The sequence below is a fragment of the Rhyacophila brunnea genome, unplaced genomic scaffold (genome assembly GCF_057557595.1).
Source record: "Rhyacophila brunnea isolate RB1 unplaced genomic scaffold, BYU_Rbru_1.0 scaffold_14, whole genome shotgun sequence".
Classification (NCBI taxonomy): Eukaryota; Metazoa; Arthropoda; class Insecta; order Trichoptera; family Rhyacophilidae; genus Rhyacophila; species Rhyacophila brunnea.
In genome coordinates, this window is record NW_028232796.1 from 31,432,765 (window position 1) to 31,460,444 (window position 27,680).

General features: G+C 33.6%; 1 protein-coding gene across 2 annotated transcripts in view; it reads left to right on the forward strand.

The window, feature by feature from the left end:
- The window catches only part of stac (C2 and C2B_Munc13-like domain-containing protein staccato), a 111,415-nt gene extending 84,212 nt beyond the window's left edge, over nt 1–27,203 (forward strand). For both annotated transcript variants that reach the window (XM_085942166.1, XM_085942167.1), the window contains exons 3-16: nt 9,977–10,320; nt 11,408–11,455; nt 11,586–11,745; nt 11,889–12,068; nt 12,794–13,428; nt 13,995–14,252; nt 15,211–15,502; nt 17,665–17,897; nt 18,886–18,976; nt 19,140–19,349; nt 20,460–20,766; nt 22,370–22,493; nt 22,746–22,939; nt 23,894–27,203. In XM_085942166.1, coding sequence (XP_085798292.1) covers nt 9,977–10,320; nt 11,408–11,455; nt 11,586–11,745; nt 11,889–12,068; nt 12,794–13,428; nt 13,995–14,252; nt 15,211–15,502; nt 17,665–17,897; nt 18,886–18,976; nt 19,140–19,349; nt 20,460–20,766; nt 22,370–22,493; nt 22,746–22,939; nt 23,894–23,991 — 3,174 coding nt within the window. In that variant the 3' untranslated portion in view covers nt 23,992–27,203. The remainder of the gene's footprint in view (nt 1–9,976; nt 10,321–11,407; nt 11,456–11,585; nt 11,746–11,888; nt 12,069–12,793; nt 13,429–13,994; nt 14,253–15,210; nt 15,503–17,664; nt 17,898–18,885; nt 18,977–19,139; nt 19,350–20,459; nt 20,767–22,369; nt 22,494–22,745; nt 22,940–23,893) is intronic.
- Nucleotides 27,204–27,680: the final 477 nt, after the last annotated feature.

Genomic DNA, 27,680 nt, shown 5'->3' on the forward strand with positions numbered 1-27,680 from the left:
GAGTAACTATACGATTACCGTATTCTGGAAACTTTTAAAATATATTTTTGTATTATGGTTTGTTAGAATTTTATTATTCTTCTACCAAGTAAATGCTATCCCAATAAGTAAACAAACATATCAACAAGCTTACATGAGAAAATATTATTTTTATAAAACAGGGGAGAGTTATTTTTAGTTAAGTAAATTAACCCTGTCCGATCCTAAGACGATCATAAATTATGGGCCTCCACGGAGTGGAGGTTGTATAAACAGATTTTTGTTTTTACGATAAATGAATGTCAGCCACTTTCTCAACCTATTAGATCCATACTCTACACCAAACACATATTGAATAGCAACACGCAACACGTGAATTTGTCAGACCCGGAATTTGAACCCGGAACCCACGACATTATAAGCCGACTCGGTAACGGCTCGGCTATCGTGGGCGTATACGTCGACTATAATATTATGTAAATATTTTACCAATCACATGAGCAACTTTACAAATTACATGTTTAAGTCGTTCATTGCATGATATGAAAAATAGTTAATAGTAGAATAATATAAAATAATTGATAATACACATGAATCTGAAGCTTTAAAACATCAGAATATTTTTGCAGATTTTAGGTTTTAGAATCGGTTGTTAGCCAATCTCTCAGTTACTCGGGCCCGTATCTTGTATCTAATTATTTTTACATAATAGTTACATGTATTTCAAATGATATTATTATTATTATTATTATTTGTATTTAGAAAAAAAAACAGATACGGTGTGACAATAATTTAAGTTACACCCTATCTTTCGAGTTTAGAAAACTTCTTGGGAATAGGTAGGTACCTACCTAATATTTAAACGAAACTCTGGTAGACGGCTGTGTGTATTTAAGTTTTTTTTTTTTACTGATATCAAGAGATATGAATTTATATGTTGTATGACATTGTCAGACCAAAGAACTCCCTTCCCTCTCAAGTAGATACAATTATTGAATGGTTGTAGATAGGTAATTGCAAATAATATTGTTATTTACCCAGACGATGGTAAATATCGGAAACTATGACAATATTACATTATAAAATTACAGTTAAATTTTAGTCTATAGTCATATTCACTGTAGTCAAGTCATAAGGTAACAAAATAGCGACATACTTACAATTGTTTATTTTATTACACTTTTCGGGTAATAAGTCATCATATACTTTTATACACAATTCACTGGGGTTGAAGATGTAAAGGCACAAGTGACATTCAGTGAAAAATTAGTTGTGCTTAATTTTCACACACGTGCATAGGTATTATTGTGTCAAAAAAGAATCACAATAATATGTGCAACTAGGTTTCTATTATAAGCGAGTCAATAAACATAATATTAGATTACTGCAAGGTTTGAAAGTTTATGGACGAAAATAATACATAGTTTTAAACACCGAGCGGCTTAAGCGATGCAATAAACTTGATGTACCTACACAACTACAACAGGCGACAACTAACAGGTATCGTAACAATACTCACATTCACCCAGTCTAAATCCTGCGCACGAGAAGAAATCGCATCTACGCATATTCATGATTAAATGATTCAACTATAGCCCAGATCGACATACTTCTGTCCGTCAACAAATAATTAATAAATAGCATAAAAACTGTTCGATGGAAAACTTGTGGAAATGTGTTGACGAACAAGCAAGTGTGTTTATGTGTGGGGGAAATTTTTAATATTTCATCAGAAGTAGTGACGCGTAGTCTCGTGGAATGTTGTTGTGTTTGTCAGTGGTTTGTGCAATGTTTGCATATGTGGACATGCGTTGAGTTTCAATCAAACTATTGTGCACACACAATTTTTGTGTAGCGGAAAATATTTACAAAGCACTGTCTTTTTTTCCAGGCATATGTACCTACTAGGTTTTAGCAAATTTATATGTATTACTCTCTGACAAATTATGATAAAAGAATTGAGACAAATGAACATATCGTCATGATTTGCCTTTTATTGCATTCCTTCATTGTTGCATTCATTAGGCTCCACCACCTATCCATTGTATGGATCTTGGTTATTGTTTTCTTATTAATAATACTCAGATGTCCGTCAGATCAAAATTGATGATGAGATTTGATTGAAAATGAGATTGTTTTTGTAAGGTTAAAATCACTAATGCATCCATCAGTTGTGATCTCGGTAGAACGAACAGTAAAAAGCAGAAACGATTAGTCTTTTTAAATGCTTGTGCCATTTGCGCGAAAACCAAGGGGTATTTTGATTTAAAAAAAAAACCATCCATATTTTTTATTTCAAATCATAAATCGTTTCGAATTTTGAGTTCAGTTTTAATGACGTGAAAATTAAATGAATGGAGAAAACGGTGGGAGTGAAGTGGGCTGCGATAATTATAGAATAGCGATTGGAACGAAATAAAAAAAAATAAAATGTGTGTGACCGTCGACAGAAAAATGCACCGGCCATGCATAAAAGTTTCTTTTTTTAAATCATTGTCAACTTTTTTCGCGCGCCTAGCGAGCTTTCAGTATCGGCTTTCAAAAATATTTTCACTGACCTTCCTTTTAATAATAGTATTATTAAATTATATTTCTTTGTAGCAATACTGTCGCTACATAATATTTGTAACCTCATTATGTATGATACGATTTTCAGATAATTATAACAGTTGCTGTAATAATATTATATTGTGTATTGTACGTTGTACGACTTCCCTTGTTAGTGATATTTTTGTAAATGTTTCTGACATTTTAAATAATAACATTACTAAGTCGATATACCACGTCATTTATATGAATACTCACCTAATATAATATGACTATTTACCTTGTATACTAAGAAACCCGCTCTTTTGTTCTGGTCGAATAAGGTGAGGAATCGCACGAGAGAGGGTTCGAATGTTTTTGGTAGAGCATTTGTAGAGTCAAACTAAACACTGTTTTGGTGAACTGATTTATAGAAACGTTAGGAATTACAAAAATAGTATATAATATTGTGTTTTCACAACGCGTGTGCGGGAAAGAGTTTGGGTGTATACATTTAGAACGCGTCTAACTGTTTCGATATGTCGGTATCGTCAGTGACGTCTAGTGGGGGTAGGCAGATTGAGCGTCGCTTGGGGCGGAAGTTACTTGAATGGCGGCAAATCGAGGAGAAATAGCTACCTAAACTTAATAATAACAAAAATATCCTTCCATTAGAAATTCAGCTTACCGGAAACAAAATATATTAATTAACATAAAAGGTTTAACAGGACTGTAATATTTTTGTTGGGTTCGCGATGTCTAGTTTACTTCCGTTGCCCTTCGGCGTCCTTGGTGACCAAAAACGACAAGGGCAGATTCGAGAATAATTACAGTCTATTTTTTGTTAGTAATGTATCCATACAACACATTTCTTAGATATTGGAGTCATGAAAGGATGATAAAAAATACTGTATAAAGAATGTGGCGGCATTTTGGCGCTGCCTAGGGGCGGCATTCTTTCTAGGGATGTCACTGGGTATCGTCCAAAGTTTGCGGCGTCACGAAAGAAATACTTGGTATTATTTCGCTCATTATAGGTACAGCGTCGATACAGGAGATAATTATGATCAAAAGCGCCTCTTGATCTGACGGCTGAAAAATGGATACTCAATACTAAAACATTTTCAATTGAGGAGGAATGAACTCTGTGAATCCGGTGTAACGTCAACCAATTGCAGGCGGGGAGCGTCCAGATGGATGCTGCCATAAATGGGAGGTGTTAATAACTACCTTAAATTACCTGCATCCTTCCTGAAAGTGTGTCTGAAGTATGCATATTCGTGTGCTTGGTGCTATATTGTATCAGTTATTTGCTGGCGGTAGGTAATTCCTCGTGCATTCATTGATCAAACTGGTAAATCTTTAATATTGAGAAATATTTTAATGTAAAAATACTACCTACGTAAATTGTAGTTACACAGATGGATGAAATGTCATTGTCAAAAAAATGGATTCCGTGAAGCAAATAATTTATTTCTTGAGCAAAGTTTAGATACTCTGCCTATTATAACGGATATTTGGTGTAACTCGACTGGTTGTTGGGCTAACCACCATACGTTTTCGACGTGTAATGATCCTCTCTAATCCCTGTATGACCTCACCTCGTCTTATTACTTCCACAGTGGTACTCCCGCTTTACCTCGCGTTATTTATCTTCATACCATGACAGTACACAATCTATGCGGATTGTGTGTAATTATTATGCTCATCCACCAACCATTGAATCGAGTTGCAGCGACTCGTCGTCATAATGGGCGGAGGCTATTACAATTTTTTTATGGATTTATAACTAATAGAAAAACTTTATTGGGTTTCTGGGGATTATTGACATAGGTAGTGGGAGTAATTTTAAAAGACAACTGACTGTCATATAACCCAGAGAATCGTGGAACAATAAGTAATTGGCAACACCATGTAATTATTTCGAGAAACCTCACAAATTGGGAGGAAAAAGAATGAAACTAATGAGTTATAAAGTTAAACATATCGCATTACTATAAAAATATCGACATCTTCATATCAATATTAGCAACCCATTAGCCCGACCTAAACAATCAGTTGGGTACTGATTGATTTTGAAATAATAATCCATTTCGAGGATATTTATTAACTTTTAGAAATGCGTATTTTACTTATTGCGACTCTTTCATTGACAACTCATGGCGGAAGGCGATTATCGTTAGCAGTTAGTATCGATCAAATTGTATCAAAAGCTTTTAAGTAGGTAGGTATATATCTATACTGAGAATTGTTATAAGCCACAGAATAACTCATAAAATTTATAACAGATTGGCGTATAAATGGTGGAAATATAAGCGTGTTGTGAAAATACTAGACAAGGTTTCTAAACATTCACTTCCTTTTGGAATATTAATTATTTTAATATTCCCGATGGATTGTGTTGTTTATTCATAAATCGATTTCCTGTATTGTTTTAAAGCAATTTAGAAGTGTGACTGAATAAATATTCCACCCGGTTAATAACATTTTAACAATACCTAATTCAACTATTTTATGACTCGTGTAATTAATTTAAAATTTAAATGTTACAATCGATTCATGACTCGTTATTATAATTATATAATTATTATTACTGGCATTCTTGATAAGTATGATGATAACTTATTAACTGAAGCAAAGATTGTTAAACCCCGTATAGGTATAGATAAAGTGGAGTAGAGACTCCCTTACGTGCGAAAATCATATAGAGCTATCTTCTTCTTGGTGATATTAGAGAGAGTGACACCTCATTGGCTGCATACCACCTAATCCTTTGATAATTCGTCAAATAATTATTTTCCGACTGCCTTTCTTCAAGGCATGCTTACTTTTCATTCTCTTGAATCTAATATGTCACTTTCTGCTTTTGAGACATTTTTGCCTGTTATCGCGAGGGATGGTTTCCAATCCTGGTGTCCTAAAGAATTTGAATCTACATGCGCCTGTCAATTTACTGCGTGGTCGCAGTCATGATCCATTTTGGGTCGGAACCGTTTCCTCGTGTCAAGCCCTATCAGGCACCATTAGCGTTGATGACAGCAGATTGCAGATTTAATGATTATTAATAATTCATGAATAAACAATGTTCCACGTGAGCGTAGAAAGGTTATATTTTTCTTTTATCAGAAAACCCTTTTTAATATGAAATTGGAAATATTATCTGCACGTATTTAATCATGTCAATTATACCACTATTAATAATTCATTGATCCATGAATAGTATAATATTCCATACACTCATATTATATATATATATATATAAAAACAATATCATAACATCCCCGAACGATTTTGTGAGCTTTTGATAATGATTGGTTGGTTAACCCAATACTATCACATACCCGCACAACCTGAAAACAGGGCATGAAAACATATATAGGTACAGTATATTTACTGACATCATGGGGTATTAATATTTTAGATCGAATATATTTTATAGTATTTTCGCAAATATATAGTAGGCATATACGTGTTGCTTACAGGCATATTATTAGTTGTGTTTTCTCTAGTGAAGATTTGTTTATTTATTTGTCATGTATTTATTTCGTCTTTTCTAAACTGTCTATTGAAAACTTGCCATTCAGTCACATTCGAGAGCTTTTTCTTTTAAGTGTCAGTCGAATGCTTTGTTTTCAAAATGCTATTTAAGAGTTTTTTCTCTCGTGTAGGTATCTCTTCTCTCGTATGCCATTCCACGGGAGCGTGTGTCATATTACTCATGATGGGAAAAGGAATTTTGGTAATTTTTGAAAAATCAATCAATATCGCGAATTCTAGAGAATGAAATATTCCGCAATTCCCAATTTCTCATACGTCGGATATGCGTCATCGTTACAATGTAGGTTTGCCCAAACTCCGTGTGGGCAATGTATGATTTTCCTATGTATATGTGTCTCCATTGAGAAATCACGCAGTGATAAAATCAAACCTCATTTTCCAAAGCTTTAGCTTTAGGTGTAATATTAATATAAAAAATATGTAATTTAGACACGTTAAATGGTTTACAATACAACCGTCGTATATATTATAATATGTGGGTATTATAGTGATGTTATGATACATTTATTTTGAAGATTTTATACGTCATTTTTATAATATTGTTATGACGTAAAAATTAAAAGAAATATTTAACAGCTGACGTTTGATATATTGTTAAAATACATAGGTATTGTAGAACCATGGGTCTACGATGCTCATTTTTCACGCTATTGATCGTCTATATTCCATACTAGTAAATACGTCTTACTAACAAAAATATATGTACCTATTTATTGTTCCACGTTGCTACATAGGTATATATACCTACGTCGCCAAGCAGTCTAGCCGATGTCAGTCTACTGCAGTGGCTCTTAACCTTTCCTCCTAAGTGATATCATGTTACTTTCTCTACCATGTTCGCAATTGAGACGAGCAAAACAATCCTTCTTAAAGTGAAGGTTATATTAACGGGATATTTTAAGACAAAAAGCTGTTAGCCATTCACCCAATCTATTTTGCCCTTGTACTGGATGAATGCATTTTTAGACTTGCAGCGGGATCAAACCCGCAAAATCTACTGCGTCAGAGATGACCATTATATCAGTTAGGCATGGCTACGTGGTACATTTAGTTTTCATAGTAAACGCGACTGCTAGAATAGGAACGTGTAATTTATGGATTTCTACTGTTTTATGTATGTGACACTGTACGTGCTCTATTGTGACTGTCTTTAATTTTGACTTGTGATTGTTTACGAATAAAAGAAAGTACATATTATAGGTAATTGTGTCGGGCTTTTTTTCACCCGCTTAACTGCTTCTTTCTTCTTCCATTATTCAACGGATTCTTCGCGTGTTCTTCCTTTTTCTTTCCTTGGCGTTTCAGACACCACTCTCAAGAAATAATGAATGAATTGAAATGTAGGTACCTACTGTTGGCTGTATGAATGTACACTATCACCCTCCATTTTTTTTACTATGAACAATGTTTATTTTCAACTAAACAGATGTTTTTGACACACTTAGAGCGTCGTTCGCTTTCATACACCTTCAATATTAAGGAAGAACACACGGTTATAACCAAAAAAACTCTAATACGATAACCTGGGAACTCAAATATAATGGGAACTGAAATACCTAACGGGTGCAGTATCAGGCAACCGATCTCGAGTTTGGAAGGATATGGGATAAACTTAAACGCGTGTCGAGAATACGCTTGTCCTTGATAACTGCTCTCGATTTATTCACTGACGCTCATTCAATATTGGTGTATTTGAAGGTTGCAACACACTATTGCACGTCTATAATGTGTGGTTCATTTTCGTAGGATACTCACGCATTCAAAACCCTGCGTCAAAATGTAGTGTATTGGGGGTATAGCCTATCGGAATTCTATTTATTAATCTATTCTGTGACGATAACTAACAACCGTGAAAGTCGAATATTTAATTTCATATTATATGGTATCTTTCGATGGGTATTAAATTTCCTCGATTAAAATTATAATATTTTTTATCACGTCATGCTATCGACAGTTTGTAGATCACTGCCTTAGGCTAGGGTTATGGATTAGTGTAGCCTTGGAACCAAAGAGTTGACATCGTAGCATTGTCACTTCATCACAATGTTGGCAATGGTTGGCAACTTAGCGAGCCGTCTGGAAGCAGTTGAAGCCTCCGAGCATGAACCGACCTCTGATCGTTTCCAATCGTTTTCTGGCGGCAGCGGTCGGTTCCAGCAGGAACATAGTATTATAGATTGCCTACGGAAATGCGCATTGCACATGCGTCAAAGGTTAGCCGGAAGTCCACAAAGCTTGCTGGTATCGACCATCGACGCTGAAAAATATTTTTTTTGCTAAAAGATTAATGAAGAAACATCTCTTGAATACTCCGCATTATTGTTTTTCCGTGGTATATTTAAATATAACAAAATATACAAAAATAATGATATAAAGTATAAAATACTCACAAACGACTCGGAGGAAGTAATAGTTTTATTAATTTGAAAATTCTCTTACTAGCAATTTGGTGTACAAACAGACCCTGCCTTTTTGAATCTCAATTAATACATTCATTTATATTTTAGATTACGGTCTGTTCATTTATTATTTTATAAGTCTTCCTTACATGAATGGCTAAACACAATCATATTTAAATAGTACCATTACAAAATAATCATTATCTCCCTGTTGTACTTGCCTACAGTTGGGTCCAGTCTCAGAGCAATGATATGTATAGAGAGCGCCTATTTTTTGGAAAAATGAAGCCGTGTTTCTTGTGTATAACGCACAGTAGAACCTCAATTTTATTATCATCAACTAAACTATGAAACGTTATACCATCGTGTTGCGTATCAGTACGGCTACCAAATTTAAACACAACATCGTTAACCATATGTTCTAGGTACTAAAATAAATAAAAATAATTACCACTAACTTAATATTTAACACAAAAAACAATAAATTTCAGCAACACGTGCTCGCAGTTTTTAAATGAATGTAATCAGTCAAATCCATTTTTACCGGCTACGTTTAAAAAAATATTTAATTCAGCTGTAGAAATTCTATCTTACTCTAACGCATAAAGCGGATAAAGCGTGCCAAATGCTTACTCACTCGGACTTATGGTTCGTTTTTGTTGAGGCGTTGGGTCCAGTCCAGTTGTTTATGATGTAATTATAGTCCTTTTTTGTCAGTTAATATTTGTCTAAATGCATAATCCAATCCTCTTAAATTATGTAATAATATAAATATTTTAAAATATAATGACTAGGGAGCGGATTTATATTCAACAAAAAACATGATTATATGCATGCACATAATATGCACTTAACATCATTGAAATATGCACTAAAACCAAAGAAATATGCAGTTAAAAATTGACATTTTTATGGAAAAATATTGTAAATACCCACTTTACCCAATGTTACCGATAAAAAATCGAAAAACAAATTAATAATTTTAAGCAGTAATAGGTATAATACAATAACAAAAAAACACAAATAATCAATATAAAGTTAATCAATTACAATTTTCAAAATAGTTTGTTTAGAAGTAGGTAGGCACCTACAAATAATTGAACAAACAATGCAAAATGTAAACTATGGAAACTAAACACAACTTAAAAAAACAAAAACGACACACTTAACTATTCCTAAATACTATTTGCTATTTTTTTGTTTGAAAAAATACGTTACTTACAATATTTTTTTCAATATTCTCTGGCATTACATTTACCGCATATCTGTCAGTATTTTGTTTATATGCGGAAAATGATCTCTCAATTTCCACAGAGGTGATAGCGCAAAATTTAAGTAAAGGTGCTCGGGTTCACTTCACTTTTTCTGATAAATTAATGAAATGCTCGAGGATGCCATTAAAAATGCAAGTGCATCTACCTGATTTAGTCGTAAGGGTTATTTAGGGTAAAATAATGGGTACACACTTACTCTATTATGTTGTCATTACTCATTTTCGATCTCATTGCTTTCAGATGGACGAACTTTACAAAGAGATCCTATTCCAAGTCTTACACAACGTTGGATTTGACGTGAACGTGGAGATCGGGCAACTGGCTCTCATATCCTACATCCAGGATGCCTTCAGAATGGCCAGCGACCGACACCAGTTGCTCATGGCCGAAGCAGAGGCCAAGGAACCCCCCGAGATCATGCTGAACGTGGAAATCATTGAAGCAAAAGACCTTCACCCTAAAGATGCCAATGGACTAAGCGACCCTTTCGTCACAATGTATCTTCTTTCTAATCAGACGCAAAGATATAACACTTCAGTTAAAACGGAAACTCTTAGTCCTATGTGGGAAGAACACTTCTCTTTGTAAGTAGTAGTCACTCAATACTATTTAGATATACCTACGTATGTGGTAGAGATATAATAATAATGAACCATCTTTATTTAGGAATGTTTTTAGAGTTCGGTTCCGGTTACATTTCTAGATCTGGTTTCTAAATGAAAAAGAAAATGGAGACCTGATGTTGACATTATTTTGCTTTGGTTCCTTAGTTACGTATTGTTATTTCCAATTTTACCTGATTTTTCATCTAAATAAATATTGTTCATTTTGTAAAGAATCTTTTATGGGCTTGTTACATTATTGTATGGTGTTTTCATCTCAGTGCAGCCCTGGTAAATAAATTTCCTATTATAAAAATGTGATGTATGCTACAAATGAATCTGCACGAAATGACCTCCTGCTACTGACTTTAATAATATGCCTAAGACGTTCACAATGTGACATTTTACAATTCATAAAACCAGGTACACAGGTACACTTTGTATGATAGAAATACAAAGCAAAGAATCATACAGACGAGTGTATACAAATTCAAAATATTAGGATTGGAAACCAGAGTGTGAGAGCAAAAGTAATCTACGAGCTTCATGAGAGGGAAAAGCGAACATGCCTTGGAGAAAGATAGTCAGAAAATATTAGTTTGAGAAATTATCGAAAGGAACATAGTTATTCACATTCAAATAAGGATTTTGAAGAAATTTATACTGGACATGCTCTAAAACTGTAGCTAACTTCATCACTAGAATCTAGATAATTTAGCCTCGTTCAAGAATACTCCTTACTAAAGACACGTAGAATTTTTGAAACATTTCAATTATTGAACGGCTTAGCTTTTTCATGATGAATAATTCTAGAAGCTTGCTTGCACGCAGCGATTTTAAGCTTTGGAGGGCTTCTTCGACAACTCTGATTATACGCTGTTCACTCCCTCTTATATTCTGCTTATTAAAACGTCTCTATAGTTCTGTTACATCTGTTATAATATAATATAATTTAAATATATGTACATAGTTGTTACAATAAATTGTCAATTTTATTCCTGATTTACTTTATTAATTATGTACCTATAATATACAAATGTATGAAGTTGTTGGTTTTTTATGTTTACAGGCCCATCTCAGAAACTCCTGCAGAAGATATCCTTTGCTTAGAAGTATGGTAAGACAACCATAATGCTAATAATATTAGTCCAGAGTCAAGTTATTATTATTTTATTCTATGTTGAATATAATGATTTTGTTATTGTGCTTTCTTGCATATTTAAATAATATGCTATTTATCATTGTAGGGATTTTGATCCAGCTGAAACAGTCAAAGAAAAAATGGGAAAACTTTTTGATGTAAAAGGCGTCAAAGGATTTAAAAAACTTATGAAAGAAATCGCTGTTACGGCATCTACGGGTAAACACGACAATGAACTTATCGGTCGAGCGTCAATACCTTTAAAAGTGAGCATTTCTTTAATCATAGACAATCAAAATTTCTTTAATTAAACGTCAAATAGATTGTTATACCTAATAGTAATTATTATTATATACCATGTAGCAACAATATTTAAAACATTAATGTTCTCTTCTGTTTCACCTTACAGTCGGTTCCTACATCTGGCATGACAATGTGGTACAGTCTGGACAAGAAAAACAAAGTCCGACGGCAAGGAGTTATCAAAGTTAAGCTTTCATTTTCATCAGAGAAAAATTCACAAGTCGCCACGTCAGAACACAGACATCTATTAAGGATATTGCTGTTGTACGAACTTGAGAATTCAAAGGTATTTATATCTTCAAACTGTATCAATTGAACATATCCGGTATTATTAATTTTTGATGTGATATTCTTTGAATATGGCTTCTTCAAGACATGTATAAGCTTTGACCACCGTGAAATTAGCTGCACAATAGTCATAAAAAACCTCATTGATTGCTCACCATTTCATATTAATGGAATGATCAACGGACAGCCCGATTGTCTTATGCGAAATATTAAAATCTGCACAATGTCTACAATTTAATTAACTTTTTTTTTATTCAACGAATAATTCACAAGATTTAAGAATGTAACATTCTTTTTATTGAATATACATAATTTGAAAATACTTCTGAGAAAATATATAACCGATAGAAAAAACTAGTACCTACTAGTAGTTACCGGTTGATAATTAAGGTAATTAATACCTACTTTGATTTGAAATACACATGTCGATTGCCAATAGTAACTCAATTTAGAAAGTGCTTCAGAGAGTAGGTATTGTAAGAGCCATTAGTTAAAATTTGTCGTATTTAGATAAGATGCTTATAGTATTGTGGTCGATGTGCATGGGCGCGAATCCCGAGAGACATAGGTTCGATTTCTGCTGGGTGTCTATCTATCTTATCTATTGGTTATATATTTTCTCAGAAGTGTTTTCAAATTATGTATGTCTACAATTTAATAAATAATCAGTCTATATTTCTCTAAAACTTGTATTAATATTTATTGATGTTTAAATCCATTAAGGTAGCACCATACTGGTGGTCAGGCAGCTTCGGTCCTCAAGCGGAGGCTGTCATCCAACAGCATGCAGCGTTAAGTGCTCTCGGCCAAAACGAGAACCTCCTCGCCCAATGGACAGTCTATTGTACAGTTCACGTGGAACACCCGCTAAGCTTTGGCCTCTTACACAACATATTAGCAAAACTAGTCAAACCCCTACAATCAAAATTGATTTGTGAAGAAGAAGTGAAATTGTTTTGGGACGGTGCCAGAAAACTGCTTCCGTCTTGTTTTAGTATTATAAGAAAAATCAGGAAAAAAACCGCGGGCGACAAGGTGATTATTAAAATGCTTTCCGATATCCTAAAAGTCCTGTTCGCTCTTTCGGATTTGGAGCCACCGCAAGGAATGGATCTTTTCCCCAAGAACGTTTACGGATGGATCGAAAGAAAAAACGACGAACCCATTACGGATTTGAGAGATGTTTTGAGGCAAGGAATCATTCAGGGAGCCGCCGAATGGTTCGTGCATATCTTGGATAACAATGAGTGCAAAGATAAGACTGAAGAAGGAAGACTTCAGCATCTTATAAGAGTGATACAGTTAGTTAGATCAGATCTGCAGAGGGCCGTTGAATATTATGACAAAGTTTTCGCAGAGTGAGTTAAACATTTTTGATTTTAATCTACATTTATAATTTTTTATAGGCCGCCGCTTAAACCGCTCGGTGGGTATATGAAATTACTGGCCTGATAATCCTAACTAAAATTTATGTGAAGACGACTAGCGCCCGCACTTTGTAGATACAGAAAGTTTCAGAAAGTTTTATACAGAAAATATTTAAAATAAATTAAAAATATTCCGTTTTTTGCGTCAAAACCACATTTGCATGTAGACCCACGTATGTATTGTTATTCTTTTATTTGAGCAATCGTTTACCTCCGTCTAACAACCATTCTTCTACCCTGTAAGACAGTATTAGCAATTTACTACAAAACCAGTTATAAATATCAATATAACCAACAATCTATGCAGATTGATTAGTATAGTAGTCTTCAATCTTTATAAAACAAAATGGCCTCCATGACATAACATTGTCAGCTTCATATATTACATGACTCTAGCAATTGCAATTCATTCACATCACAGCTTAATATTACATTAATACGTAGCTGTTTATGAATATACAATGATTACCTATTAATTTTCCTTTTATTTCTTTCAGAGTCATCAATTTCCCTTATGCGAAAACGCTGTACTTGTTGTACCAGGTAAAAATAGCAGAGCTTGTCGAACCCGAAGTACTGGAAGTGTGCAAGAGTCTAAGACGATTACGATACAGCGAGGATTCTTCACAGCACATCAGGCTGGCTAATGCGAATGGAGAAGGGATTCAGCTCGGGGGGACGGACGTACAGGGAGAACCGCTCGCCATGGGGACAACACTCTTTGAACTTTATCTTGTTCTGCAGAGGTTTTTGGCGTAAGTTAAAAGAATAATAATCATCTATCATTAATATATGCTATGATTAATGCTTGAATAATTGATTTATGTTAAAAGAATCGTAAATAAATTATTATAATGAACAAAATAAAACATTAAAGCTGTGATTATATTATTATGCACGTCGCGCACTATCGCGTGAAGTCACAGTAAGCTGCCGCTATGGGAAAAAAGTGTGTAATGTACAACAAAGAGCACGCGATTTTGACATGAGTTGAAAATGTGTAGGCATGTAGAAAATGATAAAATACGTTTATAGAGTCATGCGGGTGTCAATGTAGCGCGGTACGCGTGAGGTGACCCCATTGTTGTTCTGTTGATTTCGGCAGATTTTGGTGACAAAGGTTCAAAATGTGCTACGGGATGGGAGCATCAGTCTGATAACATTTTAAACAACAAGAAAAACGACATTACACACTATTTTCCCATAGCGGCAGCTTACTGTGACATCACATAACGTGATCATAATATATTTGAAACTTTACTCGTTTCTGACGTAGAAAATTGTATTGAATACCGATTATTTATTCAAATACCAAAGACCAACTGTTAGGTACACTATCCGTGGTGTGTGCATATATACAAGTAAACCACTGATAAAGCAACCATTATATTTAAAAAATGATATGTTCTAGTAAAGTTATTCAATTTATAATGACACTTTTACCATTGTAGGTATGTCAAGTAAAAAATATTTGAAAATTTTATCGAAAATCAGAATTTAAAAAATGGTAGCACTTTCGATCGCCAAAAGCAACAATAATTCCTTATTATATATTATTATTATTGTTTTGCTAAACTCTCAATTATGCTTGCAGTTCATAAGTAATTAATTAGTTTTACATGACATCAACATTTTTTCATTTGGCCCTAAGATATCTTTATTCACAGATGATTAAATTACTTGTTTAATAATTTTTAATTTTGCTCATTGCAGACTAGGTCAAAGCCTATGCCCTGCTGATTGGTCAGACATTGCCATTTCGAAGTTCCACTCATGGTTCTTCGGTGGAGTAGCTCAGTGGCTGGACATCGCGGTATTCAAAGCACTCACCCGAATTGAGAAGGCTGTAGAATTGGATCAGTTGGTGCCGGTGGATGAGACAGTCAAGTATAGCAGTTCCGCAGTGGACACCCTGGCCATCTTCTATCAAATTAAAGTTTTTTGGCAGCAGTTGGCATGGCCCGACGTCGAGGGATCTTATACGTTTGTTGCCAAGATCGTTGATGTGAGTAGAATACACAGCAGTTGGACTTATGTATTACATTCTTTTGCTACTAGACAACACATTCTTTTACAAGGGATACTGAAATTTTAATTCAACATTATTTGCCTATGCACAATGATATAAAATGAGGACTGAACCAATTTACGTGTTGTCACTTTACTATAACTGATGAAAAGATGCAGAAGTACATTGGCCATAGATTTCTGACATGAAACGATGTCTGTGTTATAAAGAGAGTGTGGGGTCGGCGCTTGCCTCCTTCTTTAAAGACCATAAACATTTTATTGTCCGACAACAAGAAATCTGCAATAACAGGATGTCGCTGTAATCGCATGTAGAACGCGTGCTAGAGGCGTGTTTAAATAATGTATGGGCTCTCCTTTTAGATGCTACTCCTTTTCTTCTTCGAAATAAACCAAAAGTTTACTAACAATGATATTTTAACATCACTTATTATCGGTTTAAACATATTTTTATTATAAAAAGCTTCAAATTACGTAGATTGACAGATCCGTTTACCACGGGAGCGTAAATTAAAATGGGGCCATTCCACATTTGAAAACAGAAGTGTGATTAGCTGCATTGGAGGGGATTGTTAGTTCACAGTTTTAATACATGGACAAGAAGTTCTTGTTCGACAGTACATTCAATATCAATTATACGGAGTTATGAATCTCATTTTTTTCATTTTTTTAAGAAACGTTTGTTTTAAATGTGGAAAACGTCTGCAACTTAGATAATTATATGAACAACTCTTCAGGTGTAACATAAAAATTTGATGACTTTAGTTATCGATATTAACGGCGTTTTCGCGAGGAATGGTTGTCAGCCACTCGCGAAACTATTGAAACATTAAAACTAATCACACATTGAAAAAAATTATGCATTTCTTTGTCTAGTCCAGGGGTTGCAAACTCTTGGACCAAAAGAGCCAAATATGCGTATCACAACGGTTAAATTTATTTTTGAGAGCCATACATATATTTTTATAAGTATGATTTATTTCAGTGAATGTTATTATTTATTTATCAAGTGAAGAAGATTTTGCGAATAAAACTAAGGCAAATATTTTTTTTTTATTGTTGAAATTATAAATATAATTTTTACAGAAAATGAGTTAGGTACCTATAATTTTCACGCATTCCTTAAAACTAATGTGAACAATGACCTTCCTTTCATTTCTTTGGAGAGTGTCTGTATGTTTGGTATGTAACTTGTAGTTTTCAATTTAAGCGCGACTCCAAATTCTCATCGGTTATTTAGCTTCTCTAAATGCTATTTATATTGTTCATGTTTGAAAATGATTGTTCACATACACATTATGTAGAATCGAATATGAGTTCGGAAAGCTATACCATGTATTAAAAATCGTAGTATCCACCTTATTATGTAGATATTTTAGAGCGCTCCGCTGTGTTGTGAAATTAAATTGCATTTTTCTCTCTCCAAATCCTCAATTTTGGTGGCAAGACCTACAAATTTGGGGCTACATAACTCTTCGCTTGTTAAATCCACCAAAAAAAAATCTATTTCAAAAGTGCTCGTGTCAATATGAATTGTAGAAAAAAATTATTTGTCGACTTTTGCAATGGGCGGATTTAAAAGACAACAATTATACCTTTTTTTGTTAAAAATGTGAATTGGGAATTTGGCAAAGAGCCGCACGCCAATACCCAAAGAGCCGCATGTGGCACGCGAGCCGCGATTTGCTGACCTCTGGTCTAGTCGCAGGATCACCAAAATATTATATATTCGTTAATTTTTTTTCGATTGTATTGATCTTACTAAATACTATACTGAAATAAAAAATCCTCAGTAGCTACCTATTAAGAAGTTGAACATTAAAATTAATTGGCACTCCTGAACTTTTTTCTATTTAACGCATTTTTCAATATTGATGAAAAGCCATAATGATTTTGCTATTCTAAGCTTTTACTTGGAATATTGTAGAATCAATAAAGAAGACATACAATCAAAATATTAAACACTATTAAGCGTGCTCACCATCGAGTGGTTCCTACACTTTCTATAGCAGAATGGTCACGAGGCGTGCAGCGTGTTCAAATGAAAATTTTGATGGTCTGTGACATTTATTAAACTTTCAATGATTTTTCTCTTGCATTCACATGGCATTTTAGGTGAATTTTTGTTTCTCTGTTCAGGATATCTGTCGGTGCTGTGTGTTCTACGCGGACAACATGTCAGCTCGGGTGGACGGAATGGGAGAAGTGTCAACTGTTTACGAGACCAAGTTCTTCATCACCAATGAGTGGTGCTTAGCCATTAACAATATCGATTACGTTAGACAGAGTTTGCAGCCGTTTGTTGGTGAACTAGGAATGGACGATATCGTAAATAAACTCGCCGAATTGAGAAGTCCAGTGGAAGCTGAAAGGTATGATAGAACTTATGATTTTTACTTACTTATAAATGATAATATGTTTATTTTTACAATAACTTAATAACCAGTAAGTAGGTTTGTTTAACTAATATGCCTTTTAAAGCCTAACATTTTATACCACTTTGAATTTGAAATCATGTGAATTGTTATTTAATATATTAAATAAAAAACATAAGAGGGTAAAATAACGAAAAAATGCAAAATATCACTTGTGCAATTTCGCCTTTTAACAGTTGGTAACAATGACATTAATATGGACGAAGCATCTAGAAAATAAAATGACACTCACTTTGTGTCGGGTCTGACGGATGGCGAAATTCATATTTTAATATGGGTGTCCTATGCTCAAATGAACATTCTGCTTGCAAGCGGTCTGGCGACACCGCTGGGTCTGCCCATACAAAATTTCTGACTGCCGGGTTTCGACTCCACCGTTATTATTGTGTTACAAAATGCCAATGTGCCTAGTTAAAAATTGTAAAAAAAATCTACTAAACACTCCAAGAAAGATGGGACATCACTTTTCATGTGTTAGTATTATTTATTATTTATAAAATGCCATTTTAAGATAATGTTTATTCAATGCAATTGAATGACAGAAACCATTGGACAGTCGCCTGTGATGCGCTGGGCTCACTTGCGTCTAATCTCCGAGAAGTCGTAAGTAACCGAGAATCTGTTTCTAACGCAATGAGTCATGACACTAATACGCCATTACAATAAAGGTGATATTACTATAAATTCTCGAAGCTTGTATCGCATAATGGAAACGGAACGTCATATGGTCACGTGACATCTACCTATACATCTTTGAATGACTTTCATGCACAATTTCTCGTGCGCGCCGGGTATGAAGTGAGTTGTCCATTTAATATGTCATTGGTTGGTAAGGTTAAACAATTCATGGGTCAATACAGTATTATGATTACATATAAAGACGTAATATATACATGTTGGTTTAATATTTTTTTGTTTGTTCCAGGTGTAAGGAGACTTTGACAAATGTTGTGGAGAATGCTATAGATACCGTTAGAAATAAAATTATTGAATTATTAGAAAAAGTAGTGAAAAAGGTTTGTAAATTATTTCTAATTGTAATGTAATTAATTCTTATGGTTAAAAATTAGTTATTGTCATTTCAAATACAATCTGTTTGGTTTTGATTCAGTTAAAATATCCTTATAAGCTTGCAATGGTATATCTGGCTAAATTTCATTTGTTTCTCTCTATTCTCAGATGATTCCTTCAATCTCGCGGTTTCTCTTGGAAGGTGCCGAATTACTACACCAGGATTCCAATAGTATGAACCGTGTAATGCTTTATCTTGAAGAGAATCTGGACATGTTACACGAAAATCTCAACCAAGAGAACTTCACTAGAACCCTCGATGTTATATGGGACCAACTTAGTCTATTACTTTACCAGTTAGTTAAGGATAATCTCGAAGTGAGTTTTATTATTAGAAATCTTATTAAAAAAAAAGAAAATGAATAGTATTTTTATATCTGTATATTTCTCTGATATCAAATTTAATAATGTGGGTTAAGGTTCAAATACATTATGATCATGTTATTTGCTATCACATGCTATTACAGTAAGCTGCCTTTACAGGAAAAAAGTGTAGTGTCGTTTTTCTTGGTATTTAAAATGTTATGAGGCTGATGCTTCCATCCCGTAGCACATTTTGGACTTTTAAACTAACATTATCAGTTAGCAAAATCAGCCGAAATTGCCATAACAACAATGAGGTCACCTCACGCATATCGTGCTTCATCATGAACCGCACTAGTCAGTGAAGGTTTTTTTCTATTATCTGCAGCCCTACACATTTTCGACTCGCGTCATTCCTTGTTTCGTCCCCTGTGGATTTTCTATCAAATTATTATCTATGTCTGGTGTTTACGTCTATTATCTATGACTGCCTGATTGGCTTCTGTTTAAAATATTATGTATAGATGCTATATCGAAAATTATTTTAAAGTACATACAAGTAGAAACTGTTAAAATTTATTGAAATTAGCATGAATGATGCATAATAATTCAAAATAAAGATAGTGATCATTCAAATTTTCTGCAGAATGATGAAACCATTTTTTCGCCGTGACAGCACATAACGTGATGATAATGTATTTGAACCTTTAAAGTTTATTAAAATATGGTCACTTTTCACAACGCTATTGAATCCTGTACAGAGCTGTTAATAGAACAGGTTTCACAATCATTTTGAACCCTGTACTTACAAGAACATTCACTTCTTAATTTGGAGAACTCCATACTGAAACCAGAATCCTGTAAAAGTATCACAGTTCAAATGGTTCCATATCTTCTTACAAATGTATTTTTGACTGAGAAGAGGTGAAGGGTGGAGGTAGGCTGTTAAGATCCAACATAAATCGTGCACACTAAACTATGTCAGTCATAAGTATTTGTTTTCATTGAACTTATTCTCATTAATTAGGTTAAAATATTTTGTGAAATACGACAGACAGCATAACATGACATAAATAACTCCTAGAAATTGTGTATAATGAAATATTACATTTGAATTGCTTGCAGAAAAGACGACCTCCATCATTCTACTCCAACTTACACGATACACTTAAAGTAATGGTCGCGTCCTTCAAACAAGACAACACAGATTCCAGCTCTAATGAAACGCTTCAGAAAGTGGAGTATTTGCTGACACTGCACGGCTTCGAAACAACCGATCTCATACACCAGTTCTTCTTGGAGAGGTGGGAGGAACAGCAAAAATTGACAGAAGCGCCTTTCGGAATGCTGTCAGTGCGCGCCTTGTTTACGGATTCTTCCATCAAGATTGAGGTTATGAATGCCAGAAATTTGATGCCGATGGATTCAAATGGTAAATAATAAATTCATCTGCAGTACTGACAATCTTCACAATGTTTTTATTTACAAGGATTGATCAATTACATCATAAATATTGATTGGAATATTTACTTATTTTAATTGTAAAGCAAAGCCAGTAACTAACTTTGTTACTTTTTGTACAATTTTTAAATACTTGTTTAACCTAGTCAGAGTTGTCAATAAACTTGTATTCTTGATTCAGATAGACAGCTTGTAGGCCACAAACCATTCTGTGTTTAATTTTACATTTTCATATCATTGGATAATAACTATTTCATCAATCTCCAGGGCTATTCTAACTAGTTAGCATTATAGCGCTGATGTACACGTGCATGGATTTACTTGCACCAATGTTGTGTATTTTAAACTATCGCTATAATAACTGTTTACACGTAAACTGCTGACTGTCTCTCCAATCTCACTCTTCAAGTGTAAGTGAAACGCGATGTTGTCATCGTATGGTGCTATTTGACAGATTCAGACAGGTTCGGACAAATTCGTAGATAATCGGTAAATGTCAAAATATTATACTATGTGGTGTAATTTGTATTTCTTCCGGCAGGTTCACTACTATCTTTTTAATGCGTTTGTGCACCGCCATACAAGTATCAATTATTGCGTTAAAATTCAGAAGCTTCTGAACTTTTTTGATTCATGCATGCAATCTTGCAACTTGCATGATAATATCTGTTTATATGTGCATTTTCTTGTTATGGCTGCGATAATACTTACTGTCAGCAGTAAATCCATGAACGTGCAAACGGGGTATGATAACACATTTCCGCTATTTTTCTTGATCTGAAATAACACCGATATCACTCGAGCCAATTCTGTATACAAGGCGGTTATCTAAATTACAAGTTAACAGTTAACAGCCATTGCAGAGTGTCGCTGCGCATGTGCAATGCCACTGACATTTTTTATATTACTTATTATTATGTCACTTATATGTGTGTTAAAAATTATATATTATGTGCTATATCTCGATTAGTTTTTATATGGCATTTATAATGTATAGTAAATTGTATATTCTAGATTGTACAAAGGTTGCCTTTTCAATTTATTCAAAATATTTCATATTGATAACTAATCAATGACATTTCACAACCACACCAATTATGGCGTGGCTCATGCGCAGTGACACTGGCGTCGCGAAGGCTAGTATTATTTTTCAAAATCGCCGTGCCGCGTCTTGTGATGTAATTGCCATCTTTATATCTTAGGTAGCATGATCGCATTAAAACACCTCACACCTGACAGTTCATATCCCAGGATGATTAACTCTTAGTGTACGTCCTGAGTGGCAGCGTTCGGCGCAGCGTTGAGTGTTTCACGAAACTCAAACGTATAACCGTGTGTGAAAATGTTCGTAGACAATGTCTTTTTTTGGTTATACATTTATACGGTTATACGTTTGAGTTACGCAAAACGCTCAACGCTGCGCTGAACGCTGGCACTGAGGCCTCACACTTAGAATATGACATAACTATCAGATTTATCACTTTTTTTTATTGCTTTTGGAGTTAAGTGATATGTTAGAATAACCGTGCATGTTGTATTAATGATATTAAGTTGTTCTATGATTTTGTTTGCAGGTAGCATAGACTCTTTTGTAAGAATAAACTTGCTCCCAGAAGACCTATTTGCAGGGACTATTCGACCCAAAACACAGACGCATAATAAGAACTTATTCCCCTTATATGATGAAGTGTTTACAATGTGAGTATATATTGTGTTTTGACACATTAACTGACATCATTAAAATATTATTTATTCAAAAGCTACATGATGCAACTTAATTTATGTGGTCGTAAACTTTTAATAATAAAATTATTGTTGGTTATCTTACTAGTGGGAAACTGTTCTTTCAACTGATGTGTATTTAGTGATTCTTTGAAACTCATTTGATTTAGGTATACTTGACTGTTTCCAGTAGTGATTTACCTACTAATCTATTATGTTTTTTTCTAGAATTTTAACACCAGAGCAACGAAAGTGTTCAAATGGCTTAATAGTATTCAATGTAAAAGACAAAGATATGTTCGGCATGTCGAACCAATACGTTGCAGAAGCATTTGTACATTTCAAAGATGTACCTGCGACCACCAGTGACATGGCGAGCCTACCACAAGTTCACCTCAAATTATCCAGACCGACGAAACTGGGTAAGCATTGATAACACTTTATCTATATTGGCTGCCACATTATGACTATCAAGCGGTGACTTCCAAATTCTCTGTCGTTTGACTTACTGCACCCTGAGGATGCTATATGGCAGTAGCAAGGGGTGGAGATAGGCTATTAAGACACGATTTAAGCGTCGTGGGTCCCAGGTTCGAATCCTGGGTCTGGCAAGTACACATATTATTTTTCAATTTGTGTATGAGTCAGAGTATGGACCTAATAGGTTAAGCAAGTGACACCCATTTCTCGTAAAAACAAAAATCTGTTAATAGAAACCTCCACTCTGTGGAGGTCCATATCATCCTATTAAGATCGGACATGGTCGGAAATAAATAGTGCACATTAAACTTTGTTAGTCATACTATTTGTTTTTGTTGAACTAAGACTACAATAAGACTACAATAATTTACAGATGGTGCTTATTAGTTTTTAAAAATCAATTAAAACCTGTCTAAACTAAACCATAGTCAGCTTATTTCAATGAAAACAAATACGTATGACTGACAAAGTTTAATGTGCACTATTTATGGTGGATCTTAACAGCCTACCGCCACTCTTCGCCATTGCTATATGGTCAACACACCTTCGGCTTTAAAACTTTAGGAGTTGTTGTTTTTATGTTTTTTTTCTTTTATGAGAATGTGTTGCAATTTCAAAAATAAATAAAATTTATGATGAACGACTGATAAAGTAACCATTCAATAATTATTGAATATTAAATACGATTATTTGATTTATTGTGTAGTTTACATACTTGTATCATAATCATAATCATCAAAATATTTAAAAATTTTATGGAAAAGTGTAATTTAAAAAATGGCAACAATTTTGATCACAGAAAGTGATGTCACGTTTTGACTATTTTAATAACATGTCATCTATGCAAAGAGACTGTACACATATTATTGAATATTTTTTCTTTTAATTTTTTACAGAGGGAGATGCCGTCAAGTCACTGGAGAACAGAGCTGGTGATAAGCAAGCGAGAGAGTTCCTAAAGAAGCAGAAACAAAAAATCACCGTTCCGCAGTGACTAGTTATGAAGAAGACTATAAAAAATATTCCTAACAGACAATTATTGAAAAAGAGCAATGTGTAATATTGTGATACCATATAAGAATTATAACAACATGCTTTATGATATTTATCCACCAAATTCAAAATTTTTTAGAGACCCATTTCAACGTTTGTAATGGAATTGGGCTCTATGTTACGACGCTACTCCCTGGGTAAACGTCAGATTTTTTTCTTCAATATTTGAAAGCATCTAAGTGACACTTTTTGAGCATAGACAATCTTTGAAAAAATGCTATTATATGGTTAACACGCTATTATAACTACATATATAAAAATCTTTTACAATGAAAAATAGATTACAAAAATCAGTATAGCATATTAGAGTTCGCCAATGCATTTCATAAAATTTAAATAATTATAAAGTAACCTTCGACACAAAGACACTCGTGCTTAAACCTTCATATAAAAACGCTTCAAATAGGTAGGTAAGTATGCGAAAATAAGGAAAATTTTTCAAAATAACGTTATAGATAATTTAGCCGTGTTAACTAAACGATATTGTTATTATTTCAGATTATTCCGACTCAAATTTAATCAATAAAATAAGAAATACGAGTGAGATGAAATGAGCCATTGAATGGCATTTATTTACTCTTTGATTAGTGATTGTTTTTATAAGATAATAATATTTATCCATAGTCAGTATTCCGTATTTGTATTCATTTAATTAAATGTATAATAAATAAAACAGGCTCCAGTTTATGAGCCCCAAAAACATTTCGCCTCCACAAACAAATGGCCCGGTCAAATAGCCTCGATAAAACGGCTAGCACTGATTGAAATTAAACGTCACTGGTTTTCATTAAAATGCCACTTTTCCTACTTAAAACTTACCTTTCGGCATAATATACCTATCATAAATATTCATGAAGCGTGTTTTCATATTACATATACCAAACTAACCTCGTAATTTTTTTAAATCTTAATTTTCTCGGTTATGCTTTCAACCTAGGGGTAGACTACAACTTAATATATTATAACTACTATCTTATTACTTGTCTTGAAGGCCGACGAAAAAACTTTGGAATATGTAAATAAGTGTTTTATGAAACGTATCTGCATTGCAACCGCGCTTATCGTCGGCTTTCGTGGACGACATTAATTATTATTGTTTCAAAATTAGCCATTTACAAGGTTGAAAAAGACGTAGCTTTATTTAAAAAGAAATAAAAGCCAAAATATAATCAACGCTCGAAAGAAATAGGAACTTGCATATTTCATTACGCTTCGACATGATAACAAAATATTACTATATATTATTATTGAAACGATCAATCGTTATTAATCGGCCGTGGCCGGCGAAGGGATACATTTTATATATTATAATATTCTGCCGATAACTTCACGTCGTGGCGGAGGCCAACCTTAGTCTATGGGCCAACCTATCAATATAGAACAGTATTGCAAGCTGTCAAAAATGGCAACTTATCGGCAGAATAATAATAAGTATGCAAGTAACAATGCCGGATTATGAGTACCAATTTCAGTTAATAACTATCAATCCAACCATCTCCAGAGTGAGAGAGAATTCTCGTGAACGGGATTCAATAAGGTATGAGAAATAATTTATCTATGATATTGTACGTTTATTGATGGAAGAGAGGGGAAGACAACTAATTTGCGAGCATCTACATGAACATTATTCGCATTTATAAGGTTTTTTTATCAGTATTGCCATTCCATAATATGTTTTAAGCTTACTAGGTACTTTTAAATTACATATTTGATTATATTGGAAATCACATTCATCACACGCAAATGGGTCTTCTCCTGAATGTGTAAGTTCATATTATGAACTTACACATTAGAACTTTAAGTTCTTTCATTGAATAAGTTTATGTAATTTGATAATGTTTCTGATATTTCTTCGATATACCTTCTGTTGTAAATAATGTAATTACATTATTCTATATACTGTAAACATCTCTACAGTCTTTTGATGTTGGGAAATTGAAAAATCAAGAGTTACGTATTTTTATCAACATAATGAATAGCTAAAAATACAATGTTCTAAAAATCGGATGATCTTGATTTTTTTTTCTAGCAAACGTATATAAGTAAAGACATCTTATCCGTGGTAAGCTCAAAATACCTAAACTATCGACTTACTAACTTTTGGCAGCAATGTATTGAATACGTTGTTTAAGAACTCATAAACTTACACATTCAGTAGAAAAACCAGTTGCGTGTGATGATTGTGATTTGAAATGTAATCAAATATGTCATTTAAAACACCTTGTAGTCTTAAAATATGTTGAATGACAATTAATACTGGTGCACACCCTCACAAATGCGATTTGTGTTCATATAGATGCTCGCGAATTAAATTTTAAAGACACAATGACGCATTCTGAAGAAAATCTAATAAATGCAATGTATGTTCATATAGATTCTCGCGAATAATATGCGTATTTGCTAGACCGAGGATTAGAACCTTAGACCCTTGACGCAATAGGCCAACTCTTAAGCTGCGCCGGCATTTTTGGTGACTGGTGAAAAACCTTATAAATGCAATGTATGCTCATATAGATGCTCGCAACTTAGTCATCTTAAAAACAAACAAATGACCAATTCTGGTAAAAAACCTTTAAAATGCGATGTATATTCATATAAATCCGTGCGACTTAGTTGTCTTAAAACACATGAAATGAATATATACATATATAGAACATACTCGTGAAAAATCTTATAAATGCAATGCATGTTCAATTGGATGCTCGCGACGGAGTAATCGTCAAACACATGTAAAGATACTTAATGGTGAATAACCTTTTAAATAAATTGACTACCTATACGGAGCCTCGGCACAACATTATCTTAAAGTTCATAAAACGAAACATGAGAAAAACCATTTGCGTGTGATCTATTTCATTTTAAATGTAAACAAATATGTCATTTAAAAACTCATAAACGTGATGAATTTAAATATAAATGTAAACAGATATGTATGTCGGTACGTTGTTTAAGAACTCATAAACTCACACATTCAGAAGAAAACCTTTTGCGTGAAACAATTGTCGAAGCCGTCAGAGGCAATAACTTACCTACAAAACTTCATTTGATATCGATTCTGAAGAGTATAATATGAAGTTTTTGTCTAACACTTCTCTCCTTACATAATACCTACCAGAACTACAAGCATACGTTGCACCATCTGGAGAAACAGAGAAAAAGAAAAAAATCATAATACCTATGCAAATATTATTAGGAAGAGTTAAGTGCCTGCAAGGTAACTCCTATATACAAAATAAATATAAATGTCATTCCAATATTATCTTTTGAAGAAAATATCGTTGCATAAAAATATATTGCATTTTTCAAAAATATGCATACCTAATTGTATTCTTATAACTTATTTAGTTTTATTGCGGATCATATTGTTAAAAAACAGTAGGTACCTAAGAATAATTATTAATTACTGCTTTTCCCGTATGCAACTGACATTGATATATTCAAAATCATAAATAAAAAGATAAATGTTAAGAATGTTGAATGTTTTTGTAATTTTGACACTTTTGTGTAATCAAAATATCAATTTTAAGGTAGTCTATTATAAACTAATACATACGTCACAAGGTAATAATTTAATCACCAAATATAATTTATATAAATTAATCGAACGTTTTGACAATGCCCGTGTTTCCC